At 46.3% G+C, this 16,442-nt stretch overlaps 1 protein-coding gene across 2 annotated transcripts in view; it reads left to right on the top strand.

The window, feature by feature from the left end:
* LOC135543614 (neuropilin-2-like) overlaps positions 1–15,318 on the top strand; it is a 67,520-nt gene extending 52,202 nt beyond the window's left edge. Inside the window, exons 13-17 of one of the 2 annotated variants that reach the window (XM_064971019.1) lie at positions 4,553–4,818; positions 5,585–5,681; positions 7,040–7,072; positions 12,682–12,741; positions 12,920–15,318. In XM_064971019.1, coding sequence (XP_064827091.1) covers positions 4,553–4,818; positions 5,585–5,681; positions 7,040–7,072; positions 12,682–12,741; positions 12,920–13,236 — 773 coding nt within the window. In that variant the 3' untranslated portion in view covers positions 13,237–15,318. Of the gene's footprint in view, positions 1–4,552; positions 4,819–5,584; positions 5,682–7,039; positions 7,073–9,196; positions 11,585–12,681; positions 12,742–12,919 lie in introns of those variants that run through there. The other variant, XM_064971020.1, reaches the window with a different exon arrangement.
* The last annotated feature ends 1,124 nt before the right edge of the window (positions 15,319–16,442 follow it).

Here is a 16,442-nt window from a genome sequence, read left to right as displayed (position 1 = left end):
CAATGGTGGTTCACAACAACCATGTTCAGAAGGCAAGAAAGAGGTTAGATCGCCACTTGGGGCTAATTTAGCTTGATATACAGTGAAGTACTTGTTTGGTGTTCGTAAACATGTGGAGGTACAAAAACTCAGTTTGAGCCCCAGCCGAGGCTGATTTTGTGACTTGTAAACACACACAACCACACAGACCTACACACACACACACACGCACACACTTATAACGTGTAACTCCTCCAGTCTGCTCTCTGTGACTGCGCTACAACTCTGTGACGCTAACGGATTGTTCCGGGAGCGTTCTGGGCAGGAAAAAGTTAAGAACCAGTAGCACTTATTAACTACAGAGGCAAGAGATTCTAGAGGGAAGAAAACAGGAAAACCATATTCCCAGCCGTGCATTCCTGTCCCTCGATTACCTTGCAGGCAAATCTCTGGCTCCCTATGTAGCCTTCCATGTACTTAGAGCAATTACTAAGTCCCTTTATACATACCCCCAGATCAAAAAAGAGTGAAGCTTTTGGCATATTAATTAAAGATATGAGCAGTTTGGAGTTTTTCTTTGAGGTTTTCTTACGCTGACCGTGCTATAAATGGCATCCTATTCCCTATATAGTGCACTACTTTTGACCAGGTCCCTATGAGCCGGTCCTATGGGTACTGGTCAAAAGTAGTGCACCATAATAGGGAATAGGGGGCCATTTCGGACTCCGGCAAATGAGGGTTAAAGGGATTGTTATCCTGACCTTGTTTTAAAATTCATTGGTTTTGATATATTTCGAATGGGGGCCCATGAAATATTTAACAAGCTGCAGCTGTGAAGAATTAAAAGGGGGAGTCTCAGGACCTGCTCGCGCTCAAAGTGGTTCGGAATCTCTGATGTCACCTGGGTTTTAGATCGGGGAATCCCTGGGTATGTAGGTTGAGGATTGTAGCCAAATCACCCAATCGCATCGCATCACTCTTGTTAGTGGTTAGCCTAAGAGAGAGGTTCTCTCTCTCTCTCTCTCTCTCTCTCTCTCTCTCTCTCTCTCTCTCTCTCTCTCTCTCTCTCTCTCTCTCTCTCATTCTCCCTTTCTCTCTCTATCTCTATCTCACTGTCCCACGCTCCCCCCTCTTTCTCTCTCTCCCTCCCCCCCTTCCTTTATCTCTTTCGTGACCCAGAAAACTCAGACCCAGTAACCTCTTGATCTCTCTCTCTCTAAAATGTGAAAACATAACAGCCGGAGAACTAGCGGCGAAGCATATCAACGCGTGGTGCCTGCGGCGTCGATAACGAGGCCTGTGTTTGTAGATTGAGATCTCTTTGTCTTCGCTCGCTGCAGGAGACTGCTGAGAAAATTGATTAATAATGCTGTTGCATCACATCACGTGAACGCGCCCCTCTCGATTATGAGCTGTCTGCTGAACAAGCTGCGGAACAATGGGGGGAGCGTTCAGAGACGCCGGGTTCACCCGAGGTGTAGGGAGAGGGGGGCCTCTGCGAACGCATTAAGACCAGTTTGATAAAGTGGGGATGTTTTCTGTGTGGTGAAGACCCACACATACACACACGCAGACGTACGGACGCATGCACACCCTCGCGCACACACACTCATACACACAGTCACACACACCCATGCAGTCACACACTCGCGCACGCACACACTCACACACAGATAGACGCACAGCGATAGACAGTGCTGTATGGTGCTGCATGGGAGGGCTCCTTACAAACACACACACACTGATGTGGCACACACTAGAGAGCAGAGGGCGGCTGTCATCGTGACAGACTATTAGGGTGGCTACACACACATGCACATACTGCACAGTAGAATACACACTTGAATGTACTCAAGCTTTCTCTCCCTCTCACATACAATACAAACGTCAGTCGTCTCCCAGATTTAAATTGTAGAGTGTACATTTCCTTGATAAAGTGTTAAATAAAGTGAGTTATCTGCATTTACATTATGGATGCTGATTGCTGTCCTTATACAGGTGGTCTAAACGTTTAATATAATCAAATAAATGATTTAGTTCCCTCCACGACGTACATGTAGCTACAGTAACCATCATAACATGGACACAAAAGAGCCATGCTGGATTTAGTTTGCAATCAATCAAACATTTATTTTTCTATTAAAAATAGTCAAGCTTGTGGTTCTACGGCTTCTTATGCTGTGATCCACACATCAAGGTCTCTGTGATGGACTGAGTCTTTTGGTTGTGCCTCTGACCCTCCATTTTTGGGAAAAAAATACTCTTAAGAGTCTCTCACATTTACATCCTCCTCCTCTTGGGGTCATAGACCTGGTGAGTGCTGCTGCTCCTCATGTCGCCACCATCTCTCATAGTGAAGGCTGCTGATTGGTTGTTGGAGAATGCTGTCTGGCTCGAGGCATTCTGGCTAGTGGATAATTGTTTAGTGGTTGTCTGGCTCGATGGCCAAAATATAGCAGCATTCTGCTGGCTAGATGGCCAAAATGTAGCGGCTGCTGATTGGCTGGGCCAGACTGTTGTCTTGGTAGTGGCTGCTGATTGGCTGGGCCAGACTGTTGTCTTGGTAGCGGCTGCTGATTGGCTGGGCCAGACTGTTGTCTTGGTAGAGGCTGCTGATTGGCTGGGCCAGACTGTTGTCTTGGTAGTGGCTGCTGATTGGCTGGGCCAGACTGTTGCCTGCCAAGTGGCTACTGATTGGCTGTTGTCTTTCATCTCCACAACAACATCGACATCCATTGGCTCCACATATTGATGACGATGCACTTGATTGTTGTTGTTGATCTGGGGCCCCTCTTTCCAGTCCATAAAATTGTCCTGGTCTTGTCCATAGCTGGAGTTTAGCTGGAAGGTGGCAGGGGCTGAGTTGGGCTGGAACTGGCGTGCAAGTAGGGTATTCAAAAATTGACTTTGCCATTGTCCCTGCAATGAATCAATCAATAAATCACATTGTACTTATAAAGCCCTTTTTACATCAGCATTTGTCACAACGTGTTTTAGAGTAACCCACCCTAGGCCCAGGGCTCTGGTCAAAAGTATTTCACAAGCTATATAGGGAATAAGTTGCCATTTCAGACTACTCACTATAATCTAGGCCAAACAAACCTGGTTCAGGTCCTGGTAGGTAGCCACTCCAGGCACTGGAGATCCTCCAGTCATCTGTGTGATCAGCCATGAGGCGAGAACGTCGTTGGGAACCATCCTCAACACTTTCCAAATGAACTGGTCCAAAAGGAAGGGATGGAACTGGCTCAGATATTGGAAATAGTCCATTATTGAAAGAGCTTGGAGTAATTATATATTTTTTAATTGGTCAGAGCAGATAGCAATGTGATAGGCAATGCTTTCAAGTGCCTAAATGATTTGGTTAGAACGTTGCTTCACAGGTGTTCGGATGACGTCACAGATGCATCACAATCGAGCTCAATGACTATGACGTGCACGTGTTCTCGGTTTCTTTGAATTCTAATTGTCTAGCTTGAACCAAAAATCAATAAGGGCCATTCCTTAATAAAAATGTGTTTTCTATTAAATAAATCAAATAAATGTTTTCTATGAAGCTGTAGAAATGTAATCACCAAACAATTTGTAGATGGAGCTATAGATAGATACAAGGACTGAAAGTCCATGGGGTCAAAATTTGAATTTTAATCATATTTTGAAGATAGACATTGTTTTCAATTTACACCTGTTGCCTGAGTACAGGGGACATAACATATACTATTTATATATATTACATATCTCCATGTCAGTTTGTAATATATAACAGTTTATACATGAACATTCAGCTGGAATATGGTGATGCTAATATCCATAACTTCATTGTACCTAGTGCCTCTTGGACAATATTCCCTCACTCACTCACTCACTCACTCACTCACTCACTCACTCACTCACTCACTCACTCACTCACTCACACATACACACACACACACACACACACACACACACACACACACACACACACACACACACACACACACACACATTTTTATCTGTACTCCCGTCACCTAACTGCTCTAACACACACTGCGATAAAGCACATGTGATCCTATCAGGAATGTGTTGATACTGGTCCGTAGCCCACTTAACTCTACACACACACACCCTGTCAGGTTCAATCCCACAAAGGATTCCAAAGTCCACATCCAATTGACTAACTAAACATCCCTCTTCTATAAACAACTGTCTGTGTTTAACCCAATGCTATTATGCAATGGGTCTATCAGAATACCAATGGGAATGGCTCCCTTGGGTTGGCTGTGAATGCATCACCTTCCCTTAGCGCTTGACTCTCTCACTGACCCTATTCTTCTGTTAGGCGTGTTTTGGTATGTATCACGTCCCTGTGCTATTGTGAGTCTGACCTTGTAGTTGTGGTATTGTGTGGTTTTATTCTTGTGTGTGCAGATGCGTTGATGTGCGCACGTGTGTGTGTGTGTACACTCCCTTGTGTGTGTGCACATGTACCTATGTGTATGTATTGCCCATATGTGTGTATACATACTGTGTTCCCCTCACTGCATCATCTCAAGTCTCTAAACCCACCACTGCATTGTCCCCCTGCCCCACACAGACCTGAATAGCTACCTGTACATCAAAGCCAACCCCAAGACGGAGCGGCAGCGAGCCAGGATCCTAAGCCCCATGGTGGGACCCGACACGGGGCCTCTCTGCCTGCTCTTCTCCTACCAGCTGTGGGGAGAGGCCCAGGGCACCCTGCGCATCCTTCTCCGCGATGCCCATCACAAGGAGACCCTTCTCTGGGCACTCCGCGGCGACCAGGGCCCCGTTTGGAAGGAGGGTCGCACCATCCTGCCCCGATCCCCTAAAGAGTTCCAGGTATTCGGGCGTCCACATGCTCCCCTCTCCCTTCCAGAAAAATTGTCTGTTGGAGTTAGCTGGAGAAGAGTTAGCTGGAGAAGAGTTAGCTGGAGAAGATTTAGCTGGAGAAGATTTAGCTGGAGAAGAGTTAGCTGGAGAAGATTTAGCTGGAGAAGAGTTAGCTGGAGAAGAGTTAGCTGGAGAAGAGCTAGCTGGAGAAGAGTTAGCTGGAGAAGAGTTAGCTGGAGAAGAGATAGCTGGAGAAGATTTAGCTGGAGAAGAGTTAGCTGGAGAAGATTTAGCTGGAGAAGAGTTAGCTGGAGAAGAGTTAGCTGGAGAAGAGATAGCTGGAGAAGAGTTCGCTGGAGAAACAAGTAGAAGTATATTACTAGTGGTTATGTGTTGCAGTGGTCCATATTCATGGTTATCGATTCCATGTATAAGATGTATCCCTGCATCTACATGTCGGTAATTTGCTTCTTCCTCCTCCTTCCCCTAATCTTCCTCCTCCTCATTCCCTTACTCTTCCTCCTCCTCCTTCCCCTATTCTTCCTCCTCCTCATTCCCTTCCTCTTCCTCCTCCTCCTTCCCCTATTCTCCCTCCTCGTCCATCCCTTACTCTTCCTCCTTCTCCTCCTTCCCATACTCTTCCTCCTCCTCCTTCCCATACTCTTCCTCCTCCTCCTTCCCCTACTCTTCCTCCTCCTCCTTCCCCTACTCTTCCTCCTCCTCCTTCCTATACTCTTCCTCCTCCTCCTTCCCATACTCTTCTTCCTCCTCTCAGGTGGTTATGGAAGGCTTCTTTGACCACGGAACCAAGGGCCATATCATGATCGACAACATCCACATGAGTTCTGGTACACCTTTGGAGGAGTGCACACGTAAGTCTGCAGATTATACAAACATGTGTACACACACACTGACACACATACATACATGTGTATACACACACCTGACCCTCCAGCACCCCAGTTATTTTCCTCCGTCATCCCACCACCACACCACTCAACTTCTGTTCCCCCCCCTCTCTCTCTCTCCTCTCTCTCTCTCTCTCTCTCTCTCTCTTTCTCTCTCTCATTCCTTCTCTACCTTCGTCTCCTCCTCCTCCTCTCCTCCCTTGGGGTCCCCGACCTGTCACTCCAGTTGTGCTTTAAACACCCCACACACACACAAACACAAACACGCACCCCAAGTTCCCTCATCAGAATCTCGGGGATAGACTGACTGGTACTTCTGAAAGCTGGGGCGAAGAGATGAAAGGAGAGAGATTGAACGAAAGAGTGGAGTGTTATTCCTCTGCCAGAAAAAGAAAGGAAGAATAGAAAGTAGGCCATAAATGCCCCGTGGGCCCCCGCGATGCTAATCTATGTTTCGTTAGATTTCTTCTTCTCCTCTCGTATCTGTAAACAGAGCTTTCCAGAGCCGTCAAAGCAATAGATCCGGCACAGGTGTGTTTGTGTGTGTGTTTGTGTGCGTGTGTGTGTGCTGGGCTTTTTAATCTAGCCAGAGCAGGGGGGGTTTAGGAGTAGGTCTTAAACAGATCACAGACAGACTGTGGGTTCTGATCCAAAAACCTGCCATCATCGAGTCTGACTTCATAGAGTTGGGCTGTGGGGGTGGGGGTGGGGGAGTAGTGAGTGTGCGTGTGTACGGTAGTGTGGTTGTGAGACGAAAGATGAAAACCCGTCCCCCCTCTGTCAACCGGTGTGGAAGTGCCTCTCCCCCTCTCTACCCATTTACTCCTTATTCCTCATTCCCAAGGCATGCTGGGAGTGCTCTTATCAACCAGCGCAGTGGAGTTTGTTCACAGCACATTGGTGTTACCGCCAAAAAGGCTCCACTTCCCAAGTCACCCCTCTCGCAGGCCCCAATTCTTTTTGTTGCCATTCCAAGTCAATCAGACTGAACGTTGTGTGTGCAGTCAGCCAGCCAGACAGCAGCCTTCCCCAGCTCAACTGGACTCCACAGCTTTGAATGACTCAAACTTCACACAGTCGCCCTCCAAGTCTCCCAACTCACAATAACACACTCTTTGACATTGCATTCTACCCCAAGAACATACATACCTGCAGGCTCTTTCATTCTATTTCTTTTGACTTGCAGTACTGAGAAAGTTGTCAATAGGCTATAGAGTGATATCAGTGCCAAAAGAATCCGAATTAAATTTGTTTAAATGTTGGTTTGGCTGACTTTCCTAGCTATTGTTCAGGTTATAAACAGTCTTCTTTCTCTCTTTCAGAACCCTTTGCTGCCTTCCCTCCCGACATGACAGGTGAGTTTGCGCCCCTTTAGCCGTGTAATGATGTCACTTCCTGTGCAAATGTTTCCGCTTCTTGCTCGCTGCGCTGCACTGTACAGCTTTGGCTAATGGGAGCTTTGCTTGATGGCACCCATGTGACAAGCCCAGTCCAATCAAAAGAAATGGGCGTGCAAGAGCTGTGTTCGCCACTTGATTAATGCTGCCTTGGTGACAAACGATTCCCAAAATCATCATCAGCATCCAGACATCATCAAATGACATCAGAGCCCACTGAATCCAGCAGAATCCAGTTTATTGCAGAGAAATTCATACTATTGCTTTGACATCCATGGTTTTAAAAGAACTGTCTGCCTCAGTAGTAATATTGGGAGAGCTCTAGGGGATTGGTGTTATTGCTTGATATAGCGTTTTTGGCTGCTTATTCCAATAAGATAAGAGCTTGGGAATTTGTGTGTGTGATGTGTGCACTTTCTTCATCCACCGTGACGCACGCAAACACACACAGACACACACAGACTCATACACACATGCATGCACGCAAGCACACCCACACAGACACACAAAAGCACACACACAAAAACTCACACATACACACTTCCCAGTGAAACGTAATCAAATAGAGTGACTCAGCTGCGACGCCGGTGTCTCTCTCATCCTCTCAGCTCTGTCTAATGAGCGTGTGCACAGTGCAGTGGCAGGTACACGCGCCATTTCCCTCTAATTATGTGACATGGTCGAATACTCAGGGTGGCTTCAACTCTACACCATACATGGAGTCTCTCAGCTATCTCTCACTTTCTCTCTCTCCCTCTCACTTTCTCTCTCTCACTTTCTCTCTCTCCCTCTCTCACTTTCTCTCTCTCCCTCTCTCTCCCTCTCTCACTTTCTCTCTCTCCCTCTCTCTCTCCCTCTCTCTCCCTCTCTCTCGGGCCCTTAAACTGCTGCTTTTGGTCCATTTACCTAGATGAGACCTAAGAGTGCTTGGAAACTGTTGTTGGCGTCTGATTTCACAGACCTGTATGAATTAGGAAGACGTTGTTAGGGCGATTGCGCAAAGAATGTGAGAGGGGTTCATAGGATTGAAGTGGAGGATCTGTGTTAGTAGAGGAGGGTCTCCACTGAGATACTTCTTGGCTTGAAGAGGAAAGAACTGACCAAGAGAGCAACAAAAACAAAGACTAGGACAGAACAGCAATGTGTCTTCCAAATAAACCCATTTGAACCTGCCCAACATATTCCATCACTGTCTCCAAATTAAAGAGAGAACAATCCAGAACATTCCTATGTAGGCTCCATGGGGTCTTATGATTGGTCAGTGGAGCACTGGGATTTCCTGTACCAACAGGAAGTAGTGGCTCCTCATTGGGAACAAAAAATATTTGACTTCATCAGCGTAGTCACGTAACGTTGCATCATTGACTTTTTGTGTCTTGATCCAACCCAGGTTTCAATCATAAATCAACCACAGGGGTTGAAACCTCTTTGGTTTGATTTATTTCAAACTGAATTGATATTTGTTGTCAAGTTAATTAGGTAGCAATTCAAATTGTTCAGATGTCTCTGTCCAGTGGGTCTCTGTGTGTGTGTGTACATCTGTGTGTGTGTGTGTGTGTGTGTGTGTGTGTGTGTGTGTGTGTGTGTGTGTGTGTGTGTGTGTGTGTGTGTGTGTGTGTGTGTGTGTGTTTGTGTGCGTGCGTGCGTCCGTTCTGTTACAGCTAATTATCACACCCTTTGTTTCACACCCAAGTTATTACATGAGAGCTTTATTCATTGGAGTATTGGATCAATTCAATCCCACAGACTAATTTAAAATCTGTAGCTATACTCTACTGCTCTTAGTGTGAAAATCACCTCTCTCACCATCGACTGCAGCCCAAGCTTCAATCCTCAGATCAAAAAAAAAACCCTGATGCATTTGATTTGTTTTAGCCATTATCTGTGATGAATAACTTTTCCCCCGTTTGAGCTGGCATGCTTGTGCATGCCCATGTGCTCGTACGCCTGCTGTTCATGTGATGGAAAGCCACAGGGGAGAAAACCCCCCCACAAAAAACAAAGCGGTCAATTGGATGTGCTTAGCTTGCCTCCTCTCTACTCCCCCCCTCCGAGCCAACATATTCCTTATCTCTCCACCAGGGGGAGGTGTTCCTGGCGGGAGTGACCCCACAGTAGACACGTTGGCGCTGCCACTCATACCCACCCTCTGGTACTACTTCGTGGCCGCCGGGGGTGCCCTGATACTCCTGGCAGTGTCCATCTTGGTACGGGCGCTCTGTTGCCATCGACGAAGGCTGGCAGCGAAGAAGAGCCAGCTCTCTGTGTCCTACCACAGCCAATCCCAGTACTTTCAGTACTCCCAGTGCTCAGCCAGTAACCCGGTGACGGCCGCTCCAGGGACGGAGCCCGTGCTCACCGTGAGGCTAGACAACCACGGCCAGCAAACATATGCCCTCTGCTGAAAGGAAGAGGTGGGGCTTACAGCTAAGCACCTCCCCTTTTGATGGCATGGATCATGGATGATGCAACGGGGGACAAGGATCGGAGTGGTATTGACAGTGACATTTTCTGTTGGGTCCTGCTTTCATCAGCAGCGGATGTTATTGTTCACAAACTAACTCTTCGAACACTATTTTTATCATTTGAATCTGTCTACGGACTATGGACGTAGTTTTGGCCACTGTTTTTCTGGGGGACTTGGTCATTGACATTTCACACTTCAAGCTGGGGTGATGTGATTCAGAGAGAGATGAAGCGATCGATGTGAGTGGCTCGTTTCAAACCCAACCTCCAGCCCTGCAGGACTATTGGTTCAAGTTCTGGTTCCTACCCCCTGGGGTTTCCTGAAATCACACCAGCACGGACACACTCAGTATGGGCTAACCTCCCGGCCCTGTGTGGGTGCAGTAGTTCAGCCATGCAAAACCTCCAGCGCTGTCAGACCACAAACAGACAAGCGAGAGACACTGTCTTGCTGACAGCTCCGCTGGGACACTCCGAGAAGAGAGAAGAGCGAGAGGAGGGGGAATGTTACAGACAGAGACGATGGATGTGCCTACAGGAGAGGCTTCATTGTAAAGATGGTGCTTCAGGACAGGCTGCTAAGATGTCAGTGTTTATTACTGAAGGAGATGTTAAATAGATACACTGTAACGATTATGTGCGTTTTGTTTATTATGAGTGGGCCGGGTTATTGGGTATTCATTCCAGTGTAAGACTAAAAGCATGTTTGAATATGAAGTTGAGCATTTTTGTGTCGCCCTTATTGACCTGAGGATTCAATCTCATTCACGCAGCTCAAGAATAATATTTTAATAGTCCCACACCGGAAACCCCGCATCAAGCTTTTGATTGAATATGACCCCTCAGTCAGTCTGTGAGCAGAGTCCCCGTCTTTATAATATCAATATCATCATCATCATCATCACCAGTGATTAATGCTCATTCCCACATTGTTTGTGTTCTATCTTGGAAAGTCCTCAATGGGGTCACCCATGTGAAAACATGTGTCTGGTAAGACATGTGTCTGGTAAGACATGTGTCTGGTAAGACATGTGTCTGGTAAGACATGTGTCTGGTAAGACATGTGGCTGGTAAGACATGTGTCTGGTAAGACATGTGTCTGGTAAGACATGTGGCTGGTAAGCCCCACATCCAACTCTATACAATACTCTCAAACAGCTATAAGACATTTTTTTTTCCTGTTGCGTGTGCTCTTAGTTGAGAATGCACCAAAACATCATGGAAACCAGGGACAAACTGCAAACGATGCTTCCCTATAACTTAAGATGGAGGCTGGCGGGATGCATCCCTCATTAGAACATTGGGGGCATGAACAAAATGGCAAAGAATGTAATGGTATAACAACTGGTGGCCAAGAGAATTGGAAATATGTTTCAAATTATGATTATAGTTATGATTGTGATTATAGTTAGCACATATTTAAGTTGGTTGGTTTGTTAGTGGTTATGTAGAGCTCTGTGTATCAGATGGCCCTTAAAGGGGAAGTTCACCCAAATTACAAAACAGTGTCCATGTAAACAAAGCCTAAGCATGGATTCTATAGACTGCTTTCAGGGGAATATTAGTTTTTTAAAATTGTGTAGTTTGGTTGAACTATCCATTATTGTACTTCCAGAGCTAGTTTAGTTCAATACCTGCCCATTCAGCCCATTTAACCACCAAATATGTCAACGGTGTTTTCCGACCTCAAAAGTAGTCTATGAGATGAGTCCACGTCCCATAGTTGCGTAGATCCAGCTATATGCCTCAACCTCGAATGAGTGGAAAAGATAAACATCAAATCAGCAAATGATGGTGCTTCCATTTTGCAACCGGTGGCCTGGGATGTGAACTTATCTCAACGTAAGACCAATTCCCAGGTCTGAAAGCATCTGACAAACTTTGAGTTTGGAATGAACTGTCCCTTTAAGTAGGACAACCGTGTTTGGGTTAGAGTGATGCCTCCACGGAATTAAATAGAACATTTCTATGGAAGCCACCATGTTATCAGGGGGGGGTTGAAGAAGGCTATAAGGAGTCTTCCCATAGAGTTTTCCCATTGAGTTGGGTGAATGTGTATGGCAATCAGGTTTTTTACTTTTCTCAGAGTTAAGAGGAGTTTTTTTGGCATCCACTCACAATGTGCTTTTAAATCAACTGGGGGTTGGGCACCCCACTCTGTCCATCTCACCGTAGGTCCGCTCCAAGCTCTTAATATCTCTAATTAGGTAATGGAGCGATAACATTTATTTAGGCTGTGGTAAGCACTTCTCTCTTTTCCCATCTCCTGCACACACAGACACAATCTCTCATGCAAACACACACACACACATGCAGTCTCTCTCACACATGCGCACATGCACCCCTCCCCCGACACACACACTGCACCCCCCCACACACACACACACCAGCAGCCAACAGCAGTTGCCCCTGGAGACCATATTAATGATTCTCGTTGAGGGCTCCAGTTAAGGTGTTCCTGCCAAGCACTTACTCCCACCCCTGTCCACATGCCAAGTGTTGCGCACACACCTCTCGAGATGAAAATCAACCTGAAGTTAAAGTGGCCTTTTCAAAAACGGCGTCGGGGTGAATTTTGGGGCGTTGAACGGAGGGCTCGGCTTATGCCCTCCGAAGCACCACTCTCAGTGCTGATACTCATTGGTATCTCATGATGATCGCACCACATCACAACGCAGTGGGTGGAAGCCAGGAGGGAACTGTGTTTGATTGTCTCATTGTCTGTTTAGCGCTCAATGCATAATCTATTTGTATGATGATGATGATGATAAAACTGTTTGCTGATACTTTACTTGGGCTTTGCACCTCTTTGTGAGCTATGTCGAAAGTGTGATTTGAAATAGTTAAATGAATGTGAATATAGTATGGTCTGTGGTAATAAAGTGATATTTTTCTACATTGTGGTATGTGTCTGTATGCCATTGGACTTTAGCAGCCCCAACACATACAATAGTAATTCATTACTGGCATTAGTAATAACAGTGAAGGAAGATTTGACATAGACAGCTTACATTATTGCATGAAACCCAAATGTACTGTGTGGATGCTCGGCATTGTACATACTTTGTACAATTGTTCTGTTGTATCTTCTTCTCTCATAGATAAGAGACCAGAGTTTGGAGACAGCAGACTTTTTAATGGCAGGGACCAGTTAGATGGAGGTAAGTGCTTCCATCAACTACAATGTATTTCATGTGTTAATTACTGCAATAGGTTTTTCCAAATAATTTCTAATAAGCATCTCTCTTTTTCTCTCCTTCTCTCCTTCTCTACTCCTCCTTTCTCTCTCTCTCTCTCTCTCTCTCTCATCTCCCTCTCTCTTTTCCTCCCGTCGTCCAGGCTGGGCGTTCCCCGAGGAGTTGAGTTCCGTGGCCCCGTCCTCCGAGCCACTGGAGACGCGCGTCTCCTCCTCGGCAGACAAGGACAACTCGTGGCTGTACACGCTGGACCCCATCCTGGTCACCATCATCGTTATGAGCTCCCTGGGCGTGCTGCTGGGCGCTGTGTGCGCCGGCATGCTGCTCTACTGCACATGCTCCTACAGTGGCCTGTCATCGCGTAGTTCTACCACGCTGGAGAACTACAACTTTGAGCTGTACGACGGGCTCAAGCACAAGGTGAAGCTCAACCAGCAGCGCTGCTGCACCGAGGCATGAGGGGAAAGAGTAGAGAGGGGAGAGGGGTAGAGGAATGTAGAGAGGCGGCCATTTTGAGGAGATTATTTTCTCCTTTGTTTTCTCTCCTTTGCTTGGACCGTGAATTTCCTTTCTGAGCTGAAGGACTACACCTGCCAGATGGAAGGACATTTTGGGGAAAATACACTTTTTTAGACTGATCTTGAGATCCCTCCACCCTGCTTCAATCAAAGTGGTGCAGTCCAGGGTGGTGTTTTCTGGACCAAAACCAATGAGGAAAGGACCGGGTAATTCCCAAAGTGGTCCCTATAGCGGACTGTTCCATTGCCAGGGGAGTTCAAATATCAACACATATCAATACCTACTACCCCCCCCCCCCAAATTCCATATAAATACATCATAGTTTTCTAGGCCTAGTTTTTAAACTGGAAAGATGTTATGCTAAACTCCTTGACACAGGAAACGCCTTAGACAGGTGTTCATGCAGTGCTTAGATAGTACTTCTCTATCACGTGGACACAGTGGCCTAGAACCTAGTGAAGTGAATTCTTTATGAAGTGTTTTCGTTGAGTTAGACTCTTGCGTCTCTGTAACACATCAGCCTCAGTTCTCCACCCCATTTTCTGACAGGTCTGGGGTATTTTTAGATTAATCACCATCTTTGGTGTGTCTTTTTGTTATTTGTTCAATTCTTCTCTGTTTTCTTTCTCGTTTTGGCCCTTTGCCAGCCTGTGAATGCTGATAAAGAAAGGAGGGAGTGGGGGGAGAAGGGGGGGGTTCTAATCATGTTCTCTTCTAAACGTGTTCAGTTTGAAGATAGAAAGCCAGGGAGTTTATTGTTAGATTTAGTTTCAGGCTGTTGTTGCCGGTGGGTTTGTAACAAAAAGAAGGTTGACAGTCGTGTTTACAGTAAACTGTGGCTAGGTGAAGTAAAAGGTTAAGGTGGAGATGGTTTTGGGCAGTGCAACCTATGGATTGCTGGGAAATCCAGGCAGAGACTGAATAGCCATCTACAAATGAGAACTGATGAAGAGAGAAGAAGGAAACAAAATGATGAATCAATGGAGCACAACGTCCTAAATCAACCTCTCTGGGGACAATGTACTCTGTGTGTTGGATCAGGAACGAACCGACGATAAAACACAAAGTGGGATACAAAAAAAAAGATATATATATTCTAGATCGTTACTTGACAGTGGACACACATCTGAGCTTTAAGTCAGCGATTGGCAGAGGAAACACCAATGGAAGGACACCATTTCCTCAAGAGTGGACCAATGTGGTCTTGGTGTCATGGTTCTTCACTTGTGCTCTCCTCGTTTGATGTTTGTTGCTCTTTTTTTCACACTTTGACGTTGTCACGGTGAGGCTGGCGTGTTAACAGGAAACAGGTTTATGGGGAGAGGTAAATCAGGAGGATTTAAACACACATCTGCTCCCTCTGGACTCTCTAGCCTTGTGAAGGAGGAGTGGGAAAGAGAACAGTAAATCTTTCCACTCTACCTCAGACTTCTCACTTTCACACACACACTGATCACACACACACATGCATACACAGCGTGCACATGCTAGCGCACACACACCGAAGACAGAGTATCCTGGTCATTCTGATGCAATGCTGGGCAGGTATAGGGCTGTGCGCGTCTGGATGCACTGAAGTGGACCCAGGCTTGTGCTGACCGAGAGGCCCAGGTTGTTGGGGGAGGGGTCGCTGGGCCGTGAGGTAGAGTCTATCCCCTTCTCCCTTCCACCCTCCACCCCACCAACCCACATTCCCTCTCCTATCCCAGAGGCTCCCATCACTGGACCCCACTGACTCTCTTCCAAGTGCCTTGGAGCTTCTGTGATCCAGCTTGCCTTTGTAGCCCGTATCAGATTACAGATACAGAACAGTAGCCCAATCTGTCTGGGCAGGAGGGGCTAAAACACACCTCCCTGGGCAAGAATGAGTCAAACTCACCCCTCTGGGCAAGAGACCTCACGAGGACAACCTTGACACTGGTCAGACCTAATTGTTGCTTGGGGGCTTTGTACAGAAATGTTCTTTTTATGATTGTTATTAATATTGTTATTATGATTATTTAATAAAGGATTTATACCATACAGAGAGCGTTGGTGGTCATCGCTGGATGTGCTCATTTGTCTTGCTTTGTGTGAGTTTCAGATGGGTTGTTAGTATGAGGACACTGAGGTAACCTCGGCTTGTACACACACACACGCACACGCACACACAGTACATTGTATCGTCCATAGCCATGTACACACTTGTACACTCTAACAAACCAAACACCCTCACAGGCACATTTCTATTCACACACTGTACACCGTTTGTATTTACAAACTCTCTGTATAGGTCACACACACAGGCTTTCAAACACAAACATGAAAACAGACATGCATACACACAGTGTCAGCCAGCCATAGTTTTCCTCTCATCTCTCCATGGCCTCCCATTAGCCCAGACCTCTAGTCGCCCTTGTTCAGGAGCTCCAACATCAAAGCTTTGAAGTGCCCAGCATCTCTCTCTCTCACACACACACACACATATGATTACTCTGCTTCCTCCATTTACATGGCTCCCCATCTCCTACACATGGTTTTGTTTGGCCATGTCAGCCCTCATACCTAAACACTAACACAACCAGAAGGTATGGCCTGTAACATATCCGTGACTGCAAGGATTTCTTTGGCTGGCATTAGTAAGAGGGAGGAAATGGATACAGTCATAATATAAATAGGCCGTGTATTGAATTTAAAGGGAAGGTTTAATGAAATTTCGTAATTCGCTAAACTATCCCTTGAAGGGGGAAATTTGCCTCACAACAGACCAAAAAGGTAATTGTCTCATAACTTTTCATATCCCTCACAATGGATTGACAACATTCACTGTTAGCTACTTCCTGGGAACCGTGGCTCAGCTTAGAGTTAGTTGGCTCTTTACTGAGGGCGTAATACCCACTGCTCCACAACCAGTGATTCAGAGCCTCGACACATGTTGTTACCCAGTCAAAGTGGGTGCGCGGCTGTTAGCACGCTCTGCGGTGCAACATAACAGCCCAATTATGGTCCCTAAACGCAACACCCGAACCAACAGAGGAGCACACCACCATCTGTTAGCTAGCGAGCAAGTGTGATTGATCCCAGAAACGGCAGAAACGAGCTAGCACACCAGACACAAACCATGACAGAACCGTCAACAAGAAACTACCAAAGAAGACTGATTGTCG

The sequence above is a fragment of the Oncorhynchus masou genome, chromosome 7 (assembly GCF_036934945.1).
Source record: "Oncorhynchus masou masou isolate Uvic2021 chromosome 7, UVic_Omas_1.1, whole genome shotgun sequence".
Classification (NCBI taxonomy): Eukaryota; Metazoa; Chordata; class Actinopteri; order Salmoniformes; family Salmonidae; genus Oncorhynchus; species Oncorhynchus masou.
Note: the sequence above shows the minus strand (reverse complement) of the source record. Positions and strands in the feature narration are given on the sequence as shown.